At 33.7% G+C, this 19194-nt stretch overlaps 1 protein-coding gene across 1 annotated transcript in view; it reads left to right on the top strand.

Moving 5' to 3' along the window:
* The window catches only part of LOC134716277 (uncharacterized), a 52665-nt gene extending 34015 nt beyond the window's left edge, over positions 1-18650 (top strand). Inside the window, exon 3 of the mRNA XM_063579207.1 lies at positions 17433-18650. Within this exon, the coding sequence (XP_063435277.1) occupies positions 17433-18650 (1218 nt within the window). The remainder of the gene's footprint in view (positions 1-17432) is intronic.
* Positions 18651-19194: the final 544 nt, after the last annotated feature.

Here is a 19194-nt window from a genome sequence, read left to right on the forward strand (position 1 = left end):
AAATAGGTGTAAAAACCGGCTAGGATTTTTTTTTTAAATATCGTTTATTGCAAATAACGTTAAAATTAATTATGAAAGTATATGTCCGTATTTATTTTCATTTATATGGCAAATTTGAAGTTATTTTCTTTGTTTAAATATCGCAGCATTATTTAATTTTCTTTAAACAAGGAGGTCACCTAATAACCTCTGAATTCTTTTCGTCATTAAAATGCGACTGATAGGTATAGATATTCAATATAAACGGGGAAAAAATAACACTGAAATCTTAATCTAAAATTTATTCAAAATAAACATTTGACCATGCAGATGTAAGAAATAATACTTCAAGCAATGAATCAACGAATTAAATGTGCCACTTTAATTTCGACTGATAACCTTAAAATTAATCATGGATGCAATTTTAGCAGACTTAACAAGGTCGACGATAAGATATCGAATATAAAAAAGAAGATATGGTTTGGTGTCAATGAGACAACTATCTACAAGACACCAAAATAACACAGAAATACAAACTTTGGGTCACCGTACGGCCTTAAGGTGGTACCTAACACTACAGGGAGATAACTCTGTAAAATCAGCTAAACGTTTTAATTACGTTGTGTCGTTAAGGGAATATTAAGCTTCTCAATGATCAAAATTAGTTTTTGTCAAACTGCTATATAACCAGTGTAATTTTTCTGATAAAACGGTTGGTTCAAATTTCTAAATATTTTATATTTTTGTCAATGGGTCAAAGAAAATACTTTGTAAGAATTTTAAGAAAATTAAACGAGCCAAATTAGTTTTAGTCAAAGTGTTGGGTACCACCTTAAACAACAGGCAAAGTACATACCGCATATAGTCGGCTATAAAAGGCCCCGAAATGACAACGTAAAACAATCAGTCAAAACAGAAAATTAACAAAGTCCGTATCGTCGTATGCGTAACTTAGTTGCTCACCAGGCTGCCGTTTCATGAAACGATCGTTAGCGTATGTTTGAACGTTAAGTTAATAACCAAACGTAAAGCTAAATTTCCGTTTCATAAAACAATCGTACTTTGCGATGGTCGTACATTGCGTGTGAATCGCGAACGCTATTTACGTGTGGTTAAACCTGTCGCAAAGCGATCGTTAAATAAAAGATGGTCGCCGCCTTGCATACTTTTGGGTACAACGTACAACTTACACCGAATCTAGCCAACAATGAGTTTTCAGGGAAGGATTGAAATCAGTGATAATTTAAATGACACATATATCATATATCGCTACCGTCTTGGTAGACAGGACATATTTAAGTTTGCAGATACGCTTTTACCACGCCTTGAAAAAACGACTTTGGTAAATTTCTCCAACTTTGACCTCCTGTCACACTGACTTTCGAGTAAAATAAAAGAAAATTGCGTGCTATGTACTTACAATTCATATGTATAACAAGTTATTTCAACAGAACAATCAGAAATATCTTGACCAAACCATTTGTTTGTGATATATGAACCAAAACATATAGACAATAAATTTATAAATACCAATGTTTACTGTTGACGCTACTAAAAGGTGTCTTCTGTCACGGCTGCGTTTTTGGCAGGGAGTGCTTGCTTGTCCAATTATAATAACTCCGGTTGAAATATTATATTTTCCGTTGGTTTTTTTTCGAGGGCATTTGAAACTATCTAAATCTATCAGTAGCTGTTAATCGAAAAAACAGCACTCTTTCATGAAGATATGGGAAAGGTATATTTATAAAAAAAAAAAACTTGTCAGATAATTTGATACTGTGCGGGATTCAATATTTAACTTCCGACGTTGGATACCAATAGACCACTTTCGAGTCCATCCGTCACCGGAAAAAACTCGTCAATTATTCGCGCCTTTATCACCGTCATTTGTGCGTTTAGGGGCGTCGTCACTTCCGTTCCAATGTTGAGCGTGTGGTTGAAAAACTATAATTCTATATTGTACGAATTATTCGGAAAATTGAATTCTCAAAATTGACAACCAGCACTGCTGTCATTAGGGGATTGTCATTAAGTACCTACAGAACAACCATTATTTCTAGTTTATCCTACATAATGACGATAACTAAGACGCTTGATGAACGTAAATAGTGCAGGGATACAGGCGACCCCCTCTATCTGGTAAATGACGTCATAAAGGAGCGTATAATTGACGATTTTTTTCCGGTGAAGGATGAACTCGAAAGTGGTCTATTTGCATGGCTTTCGTGGGTACAGACTAACCAATATTTTAAGTCAACGATTTTTTTTTCTATAGGCTTTGTATGCCTAAATTGTCAAAACCTCGAAATCAATTGATGAAAAATAAACATAAAATTGGAACTTGAACAATCAAATTTCGGGTATCCAACAACACAGAACGGTGCTAAATCCCATGACCCTTTAGTTATATAGAATATAAATAGCGTTTGCAAATGTTATTATTACTATGCAAACGAGTATGGTACGATAGTCAAAAAAGGAACAATTACAATACCGAACATACTTAACCTAACTACTGGTGCCTCACAGTTTTAAAATAAAGCCATTTAGTTAAATAAAAATAAAATTGAGAATGGAAATGGGGAATGTGTCAAAGAGACAACAACCCGACCAAATAAAAAACAAACAACAGCAGAAGGTCACCAACAGGTCTTCAATGTAGCGAGAAATTCCCGCACCCGGAGGCGTCCTTCAGCTGGCCCCTAAACAAATATATACTAGTTCAGTGATAATGAACGCCATACTAATTTCCAAATTGTACACAAGAAACCAAAATTAAAATATTACAAGACTAACAAAGGCCAGAGGCTCCTGACTTGGGACAGGCGCAAAAATCCGGCGGGGTTATGTTAGTGAGATCTCAACCCTCTCCCTATACCTCTAGCCAATTTTGAAAAGTAAACGCATAACAATACGCACATTAAAATTCAGTTCAAGAGAAGTCTGAGTCTGATGTCAGAAGATGTAACCATAGAAAATAAACAAAATGACAATAATACATAAAAAACAAAAGACTACTAGCAGTTAACTGACATGCCAGCTCCAGACTTCAATAAAACTGACTGAAAGATTATGATTTCATCATATGAATATCAAGCACAATTCTTCCTGTTAGGGGTTTAGTATCATACCATCATAACATATATGAGAAGAACATAACCAGTGTCATGCCAACAACTGTTTTTTGAATAAATGTGTTTAGTTCCAATGCAAAGACCCTATAAGTGAATCGATATTAACGCCAAAATATGCAATCTTTAATGACCTGATAACAGTATCGTTACTATATCCCTTCTTAAAAAGTCTATTTAAAGGTTTGTTAGTTTCTGAGGTGAATACTGACACCTGTGTGCTTTATAAAGAATATTTCCATAAAAAATTGGATGTGAAATACCTGAACGTTTAAGAAGTCTGCATGTTGAGCTATATTGGATAAATAATGTCCTTATACCGCTGATAAAATTGAGTAAATGTAATGACTAGGTTGTGATATGGAAAACCCTGGTGTAATAATTTTTCAGTAATACATAAATTTCTCTCGTTAAAATCTAAAACATTGTTACATTGTGTACATACACGAGAGAATCATACAAGTTGAGATATATAAACACTGTAAGTAGGTGACAAGGGAACTTCACGATCTAAAAATGGATTGTTATCTCTTTTATCATAAATTTTAGTATGTTAAATGTTTTATCATAAATTTTAGTATGTTAACTGTTTAAAATGTTAAATGTTATTGTTTTTTTATTATTCTGTGGAAATTTAAATCTCAAGAATCTTTCTGTGAGTTTGCATGAAGAAACTAAAATTAAAATAATACAAGACTAACAAAGGCCAGAGGCTCCTGACTTGGGACAGGCGCAAAAATCCGGCGGGGTTATGTTAGTGAGATCTCAACCCTCTCCCTATACCTCTAACCAATGTAGAAAAGTAAACGCATAACAATACGCACATTAAAATTCAGTTCAAGAGAAGTCCGAGTCTGATGTCAGAAGATGTAACCAAAGAAAATAAACAATATGACAATAATACATAAATAACAACAGACTACTAGCAGTTAACTGACATGCCAGCTCCAGACTTCAATTAAACTGACTGAAAGATTATGATTTCATCATATGAACATCAGGCACAATCCTTTCCCGTTAGGGGTTTAGTATCATACCATCATAACATATATGAGAAGAACATAACCCGTGTCATGCCAACAACTGTTTTTAGAATAAATGTGTTTAGTTCCGACGCAAAGACCTTATCAGTGACTCAATATTAACGCCAAAATATGCAATCTTTAATGACTTGACAACAGTATCGTAATTATATCCCTTTTTAATAAGTCCCTTCAAAGGTTTTGTAAGTTTCTGAGGTGAATACTGAACATATTTTATCTGCAAAATAGAAAAATGGATATAGATATGAACAAAGAAAAAATATTGTATAATGACGATAACCGAAAAGGAATACAAAGTCATGTTAAACGAAAAATCGGAACACCATGTTTCCCTTGCGATGTTATGCTGCTGTCAGCGTAAAAGTGTAATGTTAACTACACAAAAGAACTATCTTTAAAAAGGATATCCGACGTATTCAAATTTGAGTATGTTAAAACTATCATTTCGATAACCTTTCTGTTTACATTCACCAAAACCCCGCGGAAATATTTATGCGTAGGTGCGTTCTTAAAGTCATGTACGTTCGTACAATAAAGTTTACATTAAAACTTATATAATTGGCCCGAATAAACAGCTGTCATGGATATAAAGAGCTATTGGAGAAACAATTATTTTAATTAAATATAAATCTTTGTAAAATCTAGTTCAAATATCTATAGTTTTTCACTTGCTTTCCATCACGATATAATTAACGAGACGTTTTTTTCAAACACAACCAAATCACCCACCATGACAGCATTTTGTCCCATCACAGAAAGGATTTTCGAGCATGCGTATTCTGTTGCCATAGTTAAGCGTCCTTAGGCAGTGTCACGATCCAGATGAATTTTAAAGAGTTATTCACATATTTATTCAGTCAAGCTTGTATGTAGTTAACGATTTGTGAAATTGACGTCATGATCAGAGAATTGCACTTGCAGTCTTTGCGCAGGACGCCTATTGTTCGCGGTTTATTTTATACATAGTTTTAACATACGCTTTTATGTATATATGTACGTTTGGCCTAAGTTTGATTCACCTGTGTTTAAACGCACACTCATTAGGCTTGGCCTATTTACACACCTGTTGACTATTTTTAAATAGTGGTCAATCGAGTTCTTCGGACAACACGCCTGGTAAACCATCTAATCTCAACCAAAATGTTGAGACGGGAAAAAGTATTCTGGCACTTCCTGTTGAGTCTTTCTGGTTCAAAATATACAAAATAAACACAGGGTAGGTCGACTTTTCGTCAATATACTGAAAATCGATGAGTTTTTTGTAAAATAGGAGAATGTCATGCCATAGATAATTGAATTAGGATTTGTTTCGTGTATAACACGGACCAATATGATTTAAAATGACATCGGATTGACTTTTCTCCTGCAGGTAAATGTGGCCAGTGCAGTCAGCTATTGACAAATGACAGTGAAATCATTGATAAAACTAACGTATATATTAGTAAATTAGTATTTTTCTAAAACCTTATAAACATTAAATTACAGTTTGCCCTTTTTCCTTCTAATATAAATTCATTAAGCTAAATATGATACAAAGTAGATCATGTTGAGATATTCTGGTATAGGTTGAGATATTCTGGAACAATGTTGAGATCTTCTGGTGATTGAAATTTTCAACTAGCTTAGTATCAATTATACATACAAATGTACAACCGCCAAAATTCATAAACTTGCCGTATACTGTTTGACATTTCAACTGTCATTTTAATCTTGTCTTTTTCAACTGTCAAATTAATCGTGTCTGTATAGTTATGGCAGAAGCTTCTAAAGAGACCTTTGGTTTTAATAAAGTGAATACTGGTAGTGAATAGTGAATAGCTGTGTTTTTCTGTATTAAAGTTCTAGCGCTGGAGACTAATAGCCTAGCGCTGAATATTAATATTATAGTCTAGCGCTGAAGATTAATAGTCTAGCGCTGGAGATTAGTAGTCTAGCGCTGAAGATTAATAGTCTAGCGCTGGAAGTTAATAGTCTAGCGTTTGAGAAGCATTTTTGCACAGAAGCTTTAAAGTCAATAATGTTGTAATTGATATCTCTAGCGCTAGAATTTATTCCTGCATCGATTAGCTTGACATCTCAATAACTAGATTTTCGAAATCTACATCGCTATACTTTACATTTGCAGTGCTGGGGTTAACATCTGCGCTAAACTTTATCTACAGAACTGAGTTTTAAAAATCGTTAAAACTGAACAATTTGCATCCCCTGTGTTATATTTACATAATCAGTACCTCACCTTGAATCTTCAACGGTAGACCTTTATCCTGCCGGCTCATACCGTGATAAAGGATTCATTCTTTATAAAGAATACATAGACGTGCCGCAGGAATGTCTCTTTATTAATAGTCAAATTATATATCAACGGGTAGCAATTTCACAAAGTAAAATGGCAGTGGGTCAGATTTTTTTCTATTACGTTTATAATCAACATGAACAGGAGTAAAACTGTGCAGATTGTAGTATTGATGTTTTTATGAGTCATTAAAATAGTCATTGTCTAACTAAATGCATATTCAGGACGAATACATGAAATGTAAACATGAATGTTATATGAAACATAAACTCGCCTTTGTACTAGATCGACACGCCGTGTGTGCTTTTGAAATGAAATTAATATATACGTCCACTTGTATTTTTGTCTATCTGATAAATTAAGCATTTTCCAACTGATTTTTATAGTTCGTTCGTATGTTGTCCTGTTATTCTACTGTCCAATGTTAAGGGAGGGTTGGAATCCCGCTATTATGTTTAACCCCGCAATATTATGTATGTATGTGTCTGTACCAAGTTCAGAGCCTGTAATTCAGTGGTTGCCGTTTGTTTGTGTGTTACATATTTGTTTTTCATTCATTTTTTTTATATAAATAAGGCCGTAGTTTTTTCGTTACAATTGCCATTTCGGGGCTTTTTATAGCAGACTATGCAGTATGTGCTTTGCTCATTGTTGAAGGCCGTACGGTGACCTATAGTTGTTAATCTCTGTGTCATCTTGGTCTCTTGTGAAGAGTTGTCTCATTGGCAATCATACTTCATTTATATATATATATATATATATATATTTTAGGTATACAAGGTATTATCCCGCAGAAAAGATTTGTCACTTTAAGAACGTATGCACATCCGTAAAAAACGGATGACTACCGGATGTACAACGGACACTTCATCCGTTGAATGTCCGTTAATTCAAAGTTTTGAACATGCTCGAAATTTTCCAACTGACAGAAGTGACATCGATGGATATCACAGATGTTTAAGGGACATTGATGGATATCACGGATGTTGAACGGACATGAAACTAAAATTAACGGACGACTTACGGAAATGAACGGATTGTAAAAAGTAGTCCGTTTGGAGTCCGTTTGCACTATCCGTTAAGGTGTTATATGTGCTTAAATCTCCGGTCACACCTTACCAGATAGCACGAACGGACGCCATATCTGTTTCATTTCGTTCAGTATCCATTTTATCAGTCGACGTCCGGTTGGTCCGGTGGAAAATTTTGAGCATGTTAAAAACCTGTGAACGGACTCGTCGGATTTTTTTTACCATACTCGTCCATTCTGTGTTCGTTTTGTATCTGTTACTTGTCCGTTATACATCCGTTGAAGGTCCGGTAGACAGGTTCACTAAAGGACTTTATCGGACATATAAAGGATAAAACGGATGTGAGACGGACATGAACAGAAGGATAACAAAACGATAATTGATTATAAAAAGGATACACACCAATTGAAAATCGTGTCAGAAAAAACAATTATTGGTATGTTGGTTTTCTTTAGTATCATGAATTTTTATGGCTTTTTATAGCTGACAACATGTATGCGGTATGGACTTTGATCATTGATGAAGGCCGTATGGTTACCTTAAGTTGTAAATTTCTATGTCATGATGCTCTCTTGAGGAGAGTTATCTCATTAGCAATCATACCACATCTTCTTTTTTATATGATCTTCTAAATATGATCAGGCAAAGTTATTGGCTTTTTATTCTTACATTTGTTTTTATTTCTTTTCCACCCCTGCCATTTCTCGGCATACTACACGTCCGTTTTTATTTGTTCATTACATGACGGACTCATAACGGATGAAAATGGTGTAAATGGAAAAGTTTTGTCCATCCTTTCGGCGTCCGTTCGAGCTATCTGGTAAAGTGTGAGCACATTTTTAAGCAGAAATTGCATGCTAAGCATAGACACAAACACATATGTTAAACTTTTTCTGTATCATTGGAACAAAAACATACTAGTAGAAGTAGTAGTAATATATATATTGTGGTAGAGACAGAGGTCCTCGGGCGTTATCCGCCTGATCAAGTAAAAATGTTGGACCGACCAATCCAACCTGAATCACAACATATTGCTGGTCAATGTAGATCAAATAACGATGTTTTAATGAAAGATAGTGGAAATGACACAATGAAATGTGTAATAAAATTGAGAATGGAAATGGGGAATGTGTCAAAGAGACAACAACCCGACCAAATAAAAAAACAACAGCAGAAGGTCACCAACATGTGCATGGTTGGGCCTGTTGGAAAAAAGAGACATGAGGTCCAAAATACATACAAACAAAACCTGGAGAGCTTTTATATCTTTATGTGAAAATGACAATGAGCACGTCGTAGTCAGGTCTTAAGAAGAGCGTGATGAAGACACCGGGCTTGATCGTACTAGAATCTACTTTTTTTTTTATCTGCGACTTGAATCGCGCTCAAGATACGAAGGCTCAAGGATCTATGTGGACCACGACCTTAACGCGCTCCTACTTAGATATGATTTCGCAACGACATATCACGATTGTTTTCAACCTGTTGGCTACTCTCAATACGATCTTCAAGACCTCAATACCGTACCACGACAATACTTACACAATCGCAACTACAATCATCAAAAGCAATTTTTTTTTATAGAGATCGTAGTACGAAGTGGTACATTGAAAATTAATGTTGAAGTTGGTCGCTTCTCTGATATACCAAGAGAAATGCGTCTTTGTGTATGTTGTTGTTGTTATGTGTTGAGAACGAATTTCATTTTGTATTGGTATGTCCAGCATATAGGGCAATTAGAATCTTGTTTTTGCCACGCTATTATTGTTTATGGCCTACTTTTTTTAAACTATCTTGTTTGTTGAAAGCTAATTCTAGATCTCTAACAATTAAGCTCTGTAACTATTTAAAGAGTGCATGGAAAGCTAGATCTGATATTATTGGTTAGCTACATTATGTATGTTATTATTGTATTGTTCTCTGTTGCCAGTCTTTTGTCACATTATATTATGTATTGCCATAGCATGTTCTATATGCTTATGCAAATAAAATTCATTCAAATTCATTAAAAAAAAAAATATAATGACAAAAATTACATATTTTACTGACAAATAGATTATCACCACCATTATGAAGTCATTCTGTATGAAAAATTAAACCTAGAAAAGGGGGTCTGTTCGATTGTTTAGTTTTTAACTATTTTCTTTCTTTATAAATGTAAGCATTTTCGACATTAAATAAATTCTGTTTGGAATCGAAATCATCTAAAACATAAAAATAAATAAATATCATAAAATAATCTTATTTATACTTGTAAAGCATGCATTTTTCTATCGGCAATTCTTGAAATTTTATCAGTATTTAGATTTTAACTTACTACAGACAGAAAACATATATCATGTTAACCGCAAAAATGTAAACTCGAATAGTACCGCTCACTGATATAGTTTCGTTGTTCATTTGGGCAAATGACTTTATTTTTACAATAGAAATTACATTTAATTATTTAAATTAAACTTTAGCATAGCTATTTTAACAGTTTCTGTCTTTATATATTAATATTGCGCGCATGTTGGATTGTCGTAGTTAATTTGAACTTTAAAACCTCAGCGCCCATATTTTAAAAATAATATACTTTATGACACAAAGTAACCAGAAAGACTCAACATTGTGACAGAAAGACTCAACATTGTGACAGAAAGACTCAACCAGTACCTTTATATCACAACCATTTTTATTTTTTTTATTTTCCTGCTTAGAATAGTCTTAGTTGGAAAAATGTTTACAATTTACAGACGTGGTTATCGTAAAGCCTAAAAAAACACACAAATAATTGACATATTTTCTTGCTAGGTCATTAAAATCATAGCAATTTTATCGGATTCAAAGAAAGTAAACATGATAATCCGTAGGAGAAAAGTGATTGTGACTTCATTTTCAGATATTTTGAACCAAACAATGACATATTAGCTACAATTATCATTTATCTATGGCATGACATTCTCCTTTTTTACAAAAAAGTAATTGATTTTCAGTAAATTGACGAAAAGTCGACCAACCCTTTGTTTATTATGAATATTTTGAACCAGAAAGACTCAACAGGAAGTGCCAGAATACTTTTTTCCGTCTCAACATTTTGGTTGAGATTAGATGGTTTACCAGGCGTGGGACAAGTTTGGCTATTTTTAAACAGTGGTCAGATGATTTCTTTGGACACGTTGATTTTCTGGGGGGGGGGGGGGGGGGGCTATAGTTTTTTTTTGGAAAAAAAGTTTGTTTCCAGTTTTTGGAGAAAAAAATAATTTGTTTTTGATTCTGAGAAAAAAAAATGTTTGTTTTACCATCAGCTGCCACTATATGTAATGCTAAAATTGAAAGAAAAAAAATTGTTTTCGACTTCTCACGAAAAAAAATAGATTGTTTTATAGAAAATTTGTCCAGAAAAAAACCCATAGTATACATATTTACAAGAGAGTTGTCTCATTGGCACTTATACCACATCTTCTTACATCTATGTTCCTAAAATGTAAGGTCACCATCAACAGCAAGGTAAAGCTGAAATGGTTCACGCCATTATTCCGACAGCCCATTAGTCCCACAGCCCATTTTTCCCACTTCCCATTTGTCCGACAACCCAATATTCCAACACTTTTTTTTAGAAGGGTAGTATGATAATTAGGTCAACATTGAGACATTACAAAACAAGTATAATATAACCTTATCATTATATCACCATTGGTCTCAGTCAGAATCGGAACTAAAACAAAAAAGAAAAAAACCTAACGGTTTTGAAATCAAATAACAGTATCAAGACCTGTTCTACACAAGTCAAAGGAACTTACAATAAAATCATAATTTTCCCCATAATAGTAAAGTTTTCTTTTGTTAAAACATTGAAACAAATTTCGAAGATTTATCATGTTTATCTTACTTTTTAAAGTTCTGACAAGCGCAATCGTTATTGGAAGTGCTGTTTACCAGTGTATATAAAGTGCGAATCGAGTTAGTTCATTTTCAATATCATATGCGAGTATGTCTATTATAGAATAACGGATCATAGGAAACTGTATTAAATATTTTGTTACGTTTCGAAAATACCAAAATAATGGATTTGAAGTTAAAGTTATAAGAAACCTCAAATAAAAAAAATATGCATATGTTTTTTTATAACTAAATGGATAGTTTTTATTATACAACTTATGTACACATACCTTTTTTCTGAGGAAAATTCTTTAATTTGTCCACATTTAGAAAAAAGTTTTCCTATTTTAAATTGCAACATGGAGTCTTGGCTCACACCGAACAGCAAGTTATAAAGGGCCTTAGTGTAAAACCTTTCAAACGTGAAAACCAACGGTTTAATCTATATCAAGATGTACGTAATTACGTAAATAAATGTTATTTCTATTGAATTTATTAAAGTGTTAAATCATACTTTCCCCCGCAAGTTAAATTTTATCAAATCCTTCTCTTTATACTTTATCTATTGTTTAAGAAAGTCGGCTAAATTAAGGCTTAAATAGATAAAAAAAAAAAAAATCATATATTGAAAATGCACCGCATATACAATACTAATGAATCGCTCTACAGTTAAAATGAAAGTATAGTTTCATTATTCGACAGTAAACATGACTCCATAAAGAAAGCATCATAGTGGAATTTAGTTCAATATGAAGAAACTGAACGACAAAACCTATTGTACGTTATATGGGGACGAAGTCCCCAATAACAGTAGAAAATTCAATAAAAAAAAAATCGGGAAAATTTTCCCGAATTTTTCATTGTACTAATGAACTCAAAATCGTTCAATTTTTTTATGTCATGTTTTGAAATCCCGGACCTGCGCAGAAATCTACAATGTACTTCCTTTTTCCGGTCTCGTTTGAATGAATCTTTGAGTCAAATATATATTAATTAGTTTAGTATAAATAGAAAGGAATGCAATACCAATTTCTTTTTTATAAATAATTCCTTGATATGAAAAAACGTTACCTGATGATAGCGTTTCTTTGTTTACATTGCATATGACGTCACAACTAAAATCCCTAACAACAGAACCAACATCGGAAATGTTACGATTATTTCCGTTTCTTTTTTTTTTTTAAATATCTAAGTTACAAAAAAAAAATCATACAGACTTCGTCCCCATTTACAGGTAATGCCTGCCTCATATTACAACTTTAATAATTGTGTTGAAATAAATATTTTTCTGCAACAACATCTAACCTGATAGTTTTAAATCACCTGCACGATCTTTTCGAAAAAAATCCTAAATATTCACCTATTTCGGTACATGTTTCACAGAATAATGGCTTTAGGCGCGGTAAAAACCCGTTCGCATCTCTTACATTGTCTTACTAGTATTATTTATTTCTAAACATATACATTTAAACTCATTTTCTTCAATTTCTTCGAAAATAAAAAAAATTCGTCTGTTTATTTATCATTCTACATCAGAAATTTACGGCATATACAGTGAAAATGATATTTTAGGATCCGCACTTTACATACACTGTTTACATTCTCCATATTTCGTGGATTCATATTTCGGAACTTGATATTCATAAAATCGCACGGTTAGCGTATTTGTAGAAGCTGGAATTGCTCCTCTTTTTAGAACACATATTTCGTCAAATGTGTCATCTTATTTTCTTTGGACCTAGATTGTATTTGTGTTATTGTTTTCAGTCTCATTTTGACTGACGCTACATTAGTGGTCATTTCAGCGACAAAATTAATTTAAATAAAACTCAGATAAATGATATAAGGGCAAGAAAGTGTAGCGACCAAAGAGGGCGGGTAGTATTATCCAATTCTGATATATTTATTTATGTAGTTAATATAGGTGAAACCTCACTCCCCTGATACGCGAGAGGGAGAAACTGAAGATCTTAGACTAATGAACAAATATAGATCAAAAGTGAGAGCGCACTAAGATCCTAGTAAGATCGTAAAGGTCGCTGTACCATCGTAGCGAGAGCGTGCTCTTTTCGGAGAGACTGTCACTGCGACCATCATGTTCTCACTACGGCCCAACTACGCTTCCAACACGACTATACCACGCTGTTACCTCAACTTGCAAAAGTTAAGACACGTACGTATACTGTACATGGAGGAATTTTTGTGCAGTTAAAAAAATTATGCCAATATATTATAGCAAAAGTAGAGTTATGAAAGTTAATCAGATCTTCACACACTTTTATAGAATCGTGTAACAGTCATGTGTCCTCGTGTACGGTGAAATAGAGATCGAAGAGTGGTCGAATGTGTTCGAGACTCGAAGGGATCGGGTATCGGTCGAATTGGTCTAGGATAAAATAAATATAGAAGTCGCAGTGATCTTGAAGATATCGAGCACTGGTCGAGTTAATCTGGAAATGATCGGACATTAGTCGAGCAAAGGTCGTTATGATCGAGTGCTGACAGGTAAAACTTTTGTATTCCGATTAAACTCGATCCCTACACGATCCTTTCCCGATCGATTCGATCGTTACTCGAAGAATTTTCTACTCTTCTCACTTGAATTGCTTCTCGATCCTTACTCGAATGTTTTTGACATGTCAAAAACTCTCGGGTTGAAAGTCAGATCGACAAAGAGCCAAGTAGACTATCAAGCATGCTTGTTGATTGAGTCAGACCAGTCTCCCGATCACGTAATTTGTCTTGATTGGGCTTGATCGAGTTGATCGAGTGTGAGCCTAGCTTTATGATTGATTGCTTCTTGTTTTCTGAACGTTCAGTGGTAATATTTCATTCAGATTAATGACAGAGAGAATAACTTTCAAACAATAATTTTGATGCTGCATGCCTTGTTGAAAATGAATTTTTAAAAGTCTAAAATAAATACATATAAACAAAACCAAGACAAGAGAAAGGGAGAGAGAGACGACAACAAAAAAAACCAAAAACAGATTTATACCAAATTTAAAAATATTTTCCATAGATTTTTTTTTCATATTAGGCAAACCTGTACGTTGGTTGGTTGTAGCATGTTGATCTCACCGACTTTGTAATTTTAAAAGAGACCACTAAAATCGACTTACTAAATAGCATCTCCTTGTTGATGATCTTACACTATTAATATTGTCCATTCTTTTCTGTTTGAATATCAGATATGTAATTGAAATAACCCAAGATAATATAATAGAAAATAATGACCCCTCCCCCCACCTAAAAAAAAAGTTTAAAAAAAATTGGCAATAAAAAAAAGAATAGAAAATAACGGATTCTTCTGAATAATACATGTATTTTAATATTCAGCAATGATAACATTTTATACCACTGATAAAACAATTCATGACAGAGGTCAGACCAAGATAACTATCGACTTCAAAAAGTGATAGTGAGAAAAAATTGATAAACAATCCAGGTGATAAATTGCATGTGTCTGAAGCGCTATTAATTAGGAATTATTTTCACTATTTACGCTCAGCACAGCATATTTGGGTACTCACGAATACAACCTAATTCTAGTGATCGAATTTTTATTCTATCAGATATCATATTTTTGTTATGTCGTCTAACCAACAGCACTATCTCAGTTATAAACCTGAATGTTCAGTTTCTCAGTACTAGTACCTCATATCACAATCAAATATGCTGGCACAGAACTCGTTAATCCATGCGTCGTTCGGTCACGCGTTGTATTATTTTTTTATATTCAAATACGGCGATTAGTTATACTTTTTATTACATTGTCAAATTTTTTTTTTTTATGAAATTAATGTACAAAATGTAAGGGACTATATGTTTTCCCTACGCATGTTTTGTTTCGACGTTATCGACGTCTTGACAACGCCTATTGTTGTATGACGTCGGAGAGTGAAATAACCACGTTTATTTCACATGTGAAATTATCGGTTTTTATCTAACTGGGAAATCAATGTAATTCAGTGCAACCAATGTAATAAGATGAATAAAATTGAGAATGGAAATGGGGAATGTGTCAAAGAGACAACAACCCGACCAAATAAAAAAACAACAGCAGAAGGTCACCAACAGGTCTTCAATGTAGCGAGAAATTCCCGCACCCGGAGGCGTCCTTCAGCTGGCCCTTTAACAAATATATACTAGTTCAGTGATAATGAACGCCATACTAATTTCCAAATTGTACACTAAGAAACTAAAATTAAAATAATACAAGACTAACAAAGGCCAGAGGCTCCTGACTTGGGACAGGCGCAAAAATGCGGCGGGGTTAAACATGTTTGTGAGATCTCAACCCTCCCCCTATACCTCTAACCAATGTAGAAAAGTAAACGCATAACAATACGCACATTAAAATTCAGTTCAAGAGAAGTCCGAGTCTGATGTCAGAAGATGTAACCAAAGAAAATAAACAAAATGACAATAATACATAAATAACAACAGACTACTAGCAGTTAACTGACATGCCAGCTCCAGACTTCAATTAAACTGACTGAAAGATATATACTTTATGCCATCTTAACTTCTGTTTATTATCCGAGATATTTAAATTAAAACGAAGAAAGTAAAATAGTTCTCCCTGATTAATTTTTTTCAGATGCTATCAAAATCACAGGGACTCGGTTAGCAGATTAAAATTTTGTTAATAAATGTTTTTTATATTTTTTTTAGTATTTCCTGTCTATTTGTGTTACTTTATTAACGTATTTGACGATGTCATCGATATTTCTTTGTTTTCTAGCAATGTGCACTTTACTATCCATATCCGTATACTGAAAAACCTAAAGGGATCTAAGTCGCCATCTTGGATTGCCTTACCTACTTGGAATAAAAAATATTTAAAAATATTAATAAATTACTGTAAACCTTACAAATGCACTCGTTTTCTTCCTAAATAATTCTTCTATCACATGCATATTTTCTTTTCCCGATCAACGGAACCCTTACGCAGCTTCGGTTGCATTCAGGTCGAAACATTCAAATTTCCCGGCGAAAGCAACGTTGCTGGCACTCTAGCCGTTTCGCAACGATTCAGACGAAAGGGGAGGTAACATCTTGTTATTCGGAACTTCTCGGATGAATACTCCCTACCTAACGATAACTACCCAAATTATCGAAATCAAATTTCCCGCAATAATTTCCCCGCTAACTACAAATCCGCCAAAAACAGAATCTTAACAGTTAAAACAGAATTTTAGAACAAATGGAGGAGACAAGTTCGCTAGTTTCATGGTATTTATTTATTGTAATTTAATAGTCAAAATTTGTTATGTAAAAGTTAGTTAATTTAGTTAGAAAGTCTCTTTCCTGATAAAAATACTAGATTATTTTTTTTTTGGGGGGGGGGGGGGGGGGGGTTAGGCAAATCTTAAAAGTAATAATCTGGAAATACACAACTTGAAATAGTTATTTCAGTGTCTGTACCATGTAAGGAGCCTGCAGTTTGATGGTTGTCAGCGGTTCATGTCTCTCATATGTATTTTTTTCTAACTTACTTATATTTTTTGTCTGGGTCCTAGCCGACTATATGATACTGGTTTTTTCGTTGTTGAGTGACGTACATTGCAAATACTTAGAGCTCATGACTTCATATGAAAGAAAGATTGTTTTTCGCAAGAGGTGAAAAAAGTTTGACTAAAAAAAAAACATACCCCCCCCCCCCCTCAAATTCAAATGGTTGCTGCCTAAGTCCAATATACTGCTTTGTATTGCTGTGTATTGCAGGATTCTGAGAAGTGAATCAATTGACTGAACTCATATGGAATATATTCATGCATAAAGTTAGATCATCGCACGAAGTATAATAATGGTTTACATCATTTAGACAGCAAGCCAACAAAAAATATCCTTAAAACCTCATATGCGAGTTTATTTGGGATTGATCTTCATTTCCTGATTGTCTCATTGGCTATTATACTGAAGATGAAAATAACTTTTTAAAAGAAGCCCAAAATGCAGCAAACCTATAATTTGATGAATAAAGAAAATATTTGGTAGATGTAGTTCAGACAGACACCGGTACCCAGCAAACAAAAATTACTTTTGAAATTAAGAGTTTCAGTGCAAACACTAGACATTACACAGGTAGCTGTTGACTTTTGTCTTTTATAAATTCTATACACTGCTTGATGAAACAAACTATATGAAAACTCTTTGCAGTGGTGAGGAAAGTCTTCAACTAGCTTCCCATGTGTTGCAACTTTTGTTTTTAGGACATACAGGTTTCAGGTTCCCTTTTGCACATTATCCGACGACACAAGTCACTCCATCTGAAATGCTTTTAATATTTTGGCAATCAGTAAAAATGCTAGGATTGTTTGGTTTCACAGTAACATATGTTAGTCTTGATGGTGCTCAATACAACAGAGACTTCATGAAGATATTAATTGATGGTAAGACATCAGAAACAATGTTTTCAATGAGTATTAAGAACATATATGACAGTTCAAAACCAAATATACATGTTATAATGGACTATTCCCATGTTATGAAAAAAATTCGGAACAACATATCTAAAAGCGGTCTTCTCAATACTCACAAAAAAGTATTAAAATTTGAATCAAATCATATTTTTTGGGAGCACTGGTACAAGGCATACCAATGGGACATAGCTGTGAACCCATTCAAAATTTATCAGCAGTTAACTATGGAACACTTTTTTCTCACATCTCAATCAAAGATGCGGAATAAACTAGCTGAGGATGTTTTAAATGAAAATATGCTTCATTTAATGCAATGCTACCAAACTTCACTGAAAGAAAAAGGAGACGAGCTAAACAGTAGCATTGAATTTCTAAAAAAAACTTCTGTACTTGCAAAAAAATTTAGGGATCAACGTCCCATATGTCAGTATTCTGATAAAAGACTTGATGAGAACAGAGAGGTCCTGAATTGGTTCAGAGCTTGGGAGGCTAATTTTAAGCAAAGTACTGAAATCAAAGATAAAGAGAAGTGCCTATTATCATTTCAAACAAGGGAGGATCTTACCTCACTTCTGGTGGGTTTTGATGAAATGTGTAAAGATAGATTTCAACGCATATCCTCATCAATTATTCCACATCGAATTAACAGTGATGTTTTAGAAAACATATTTTCTCAACAAAGGGGTCTACACAATGGAGCAAATACCAATCCTATTTACCTAACATACAGTAGAACCATGAACACTATTATACTTGGTGAAGGTTCAATATCAAGAAAATCAAATACAGGTGGACTGTCAAACTGTACCACGACAAACATCTATACAACTGGAACTTCCAAGGAGACATGTAGCGAGCCCTGCAAGAAAATCAGGAAACAATAAACTTCTAAAATGTATGCAATAGAATATAATGACAAAATTTGAATTTGTTGAAATGTTTTATTTTATTTTAAATTGTTATTTATTTTCCTCAGTTCAGATAAATGAAACAGGTCAGATTATTAATGATGATTTTTTTTGGTGAAACGCAAAATTTCTCTGAATTACAAAAATAACTTAAAAATATATAAAAGAAGATGTGGTATGATTGCCAATGAGATAACTATCCACAAAAGATCAAAATGACACAAACATTAACAACTATAGGTCACTGTACGGCCTTCAACAATGAGCAAAGCCCATACCGCATAGTCAGCGATAAAAGGCCCCGAACGAAGGCAATCTGTGTACATATATATTCTGGAAAAATACATACCATAATAAAAAAAGATTGACATTTTGACCGCTAGATGACATGTTTTTTTTGTGTTGTTGGATTGCTATCTCATTGAAATACCCCATACAGTTTCTGTAAATTTGTTAACAATTTTTAACCTATAGCTGTACAATGTAACCTATGGAAGTGCAACCCGAGTATAAATCCCGA

The sequence above is a fragment of the Mytilus trossulus genome, chromosome 1 (genome assembly GCF_036588685.1).
Source record: "Mytilus trossulus isolate FHL-02 chromosome 1, PNRI_Mtr1.1.1.hap1, whole genome shotgun sequence".
Classification (NCBI taxonomy): Eukaryota; Metazoa; Mollusca; class Bivalvia; order Mytilida; family Mytilidae; genus Mytilus; species Mytilus trossulus.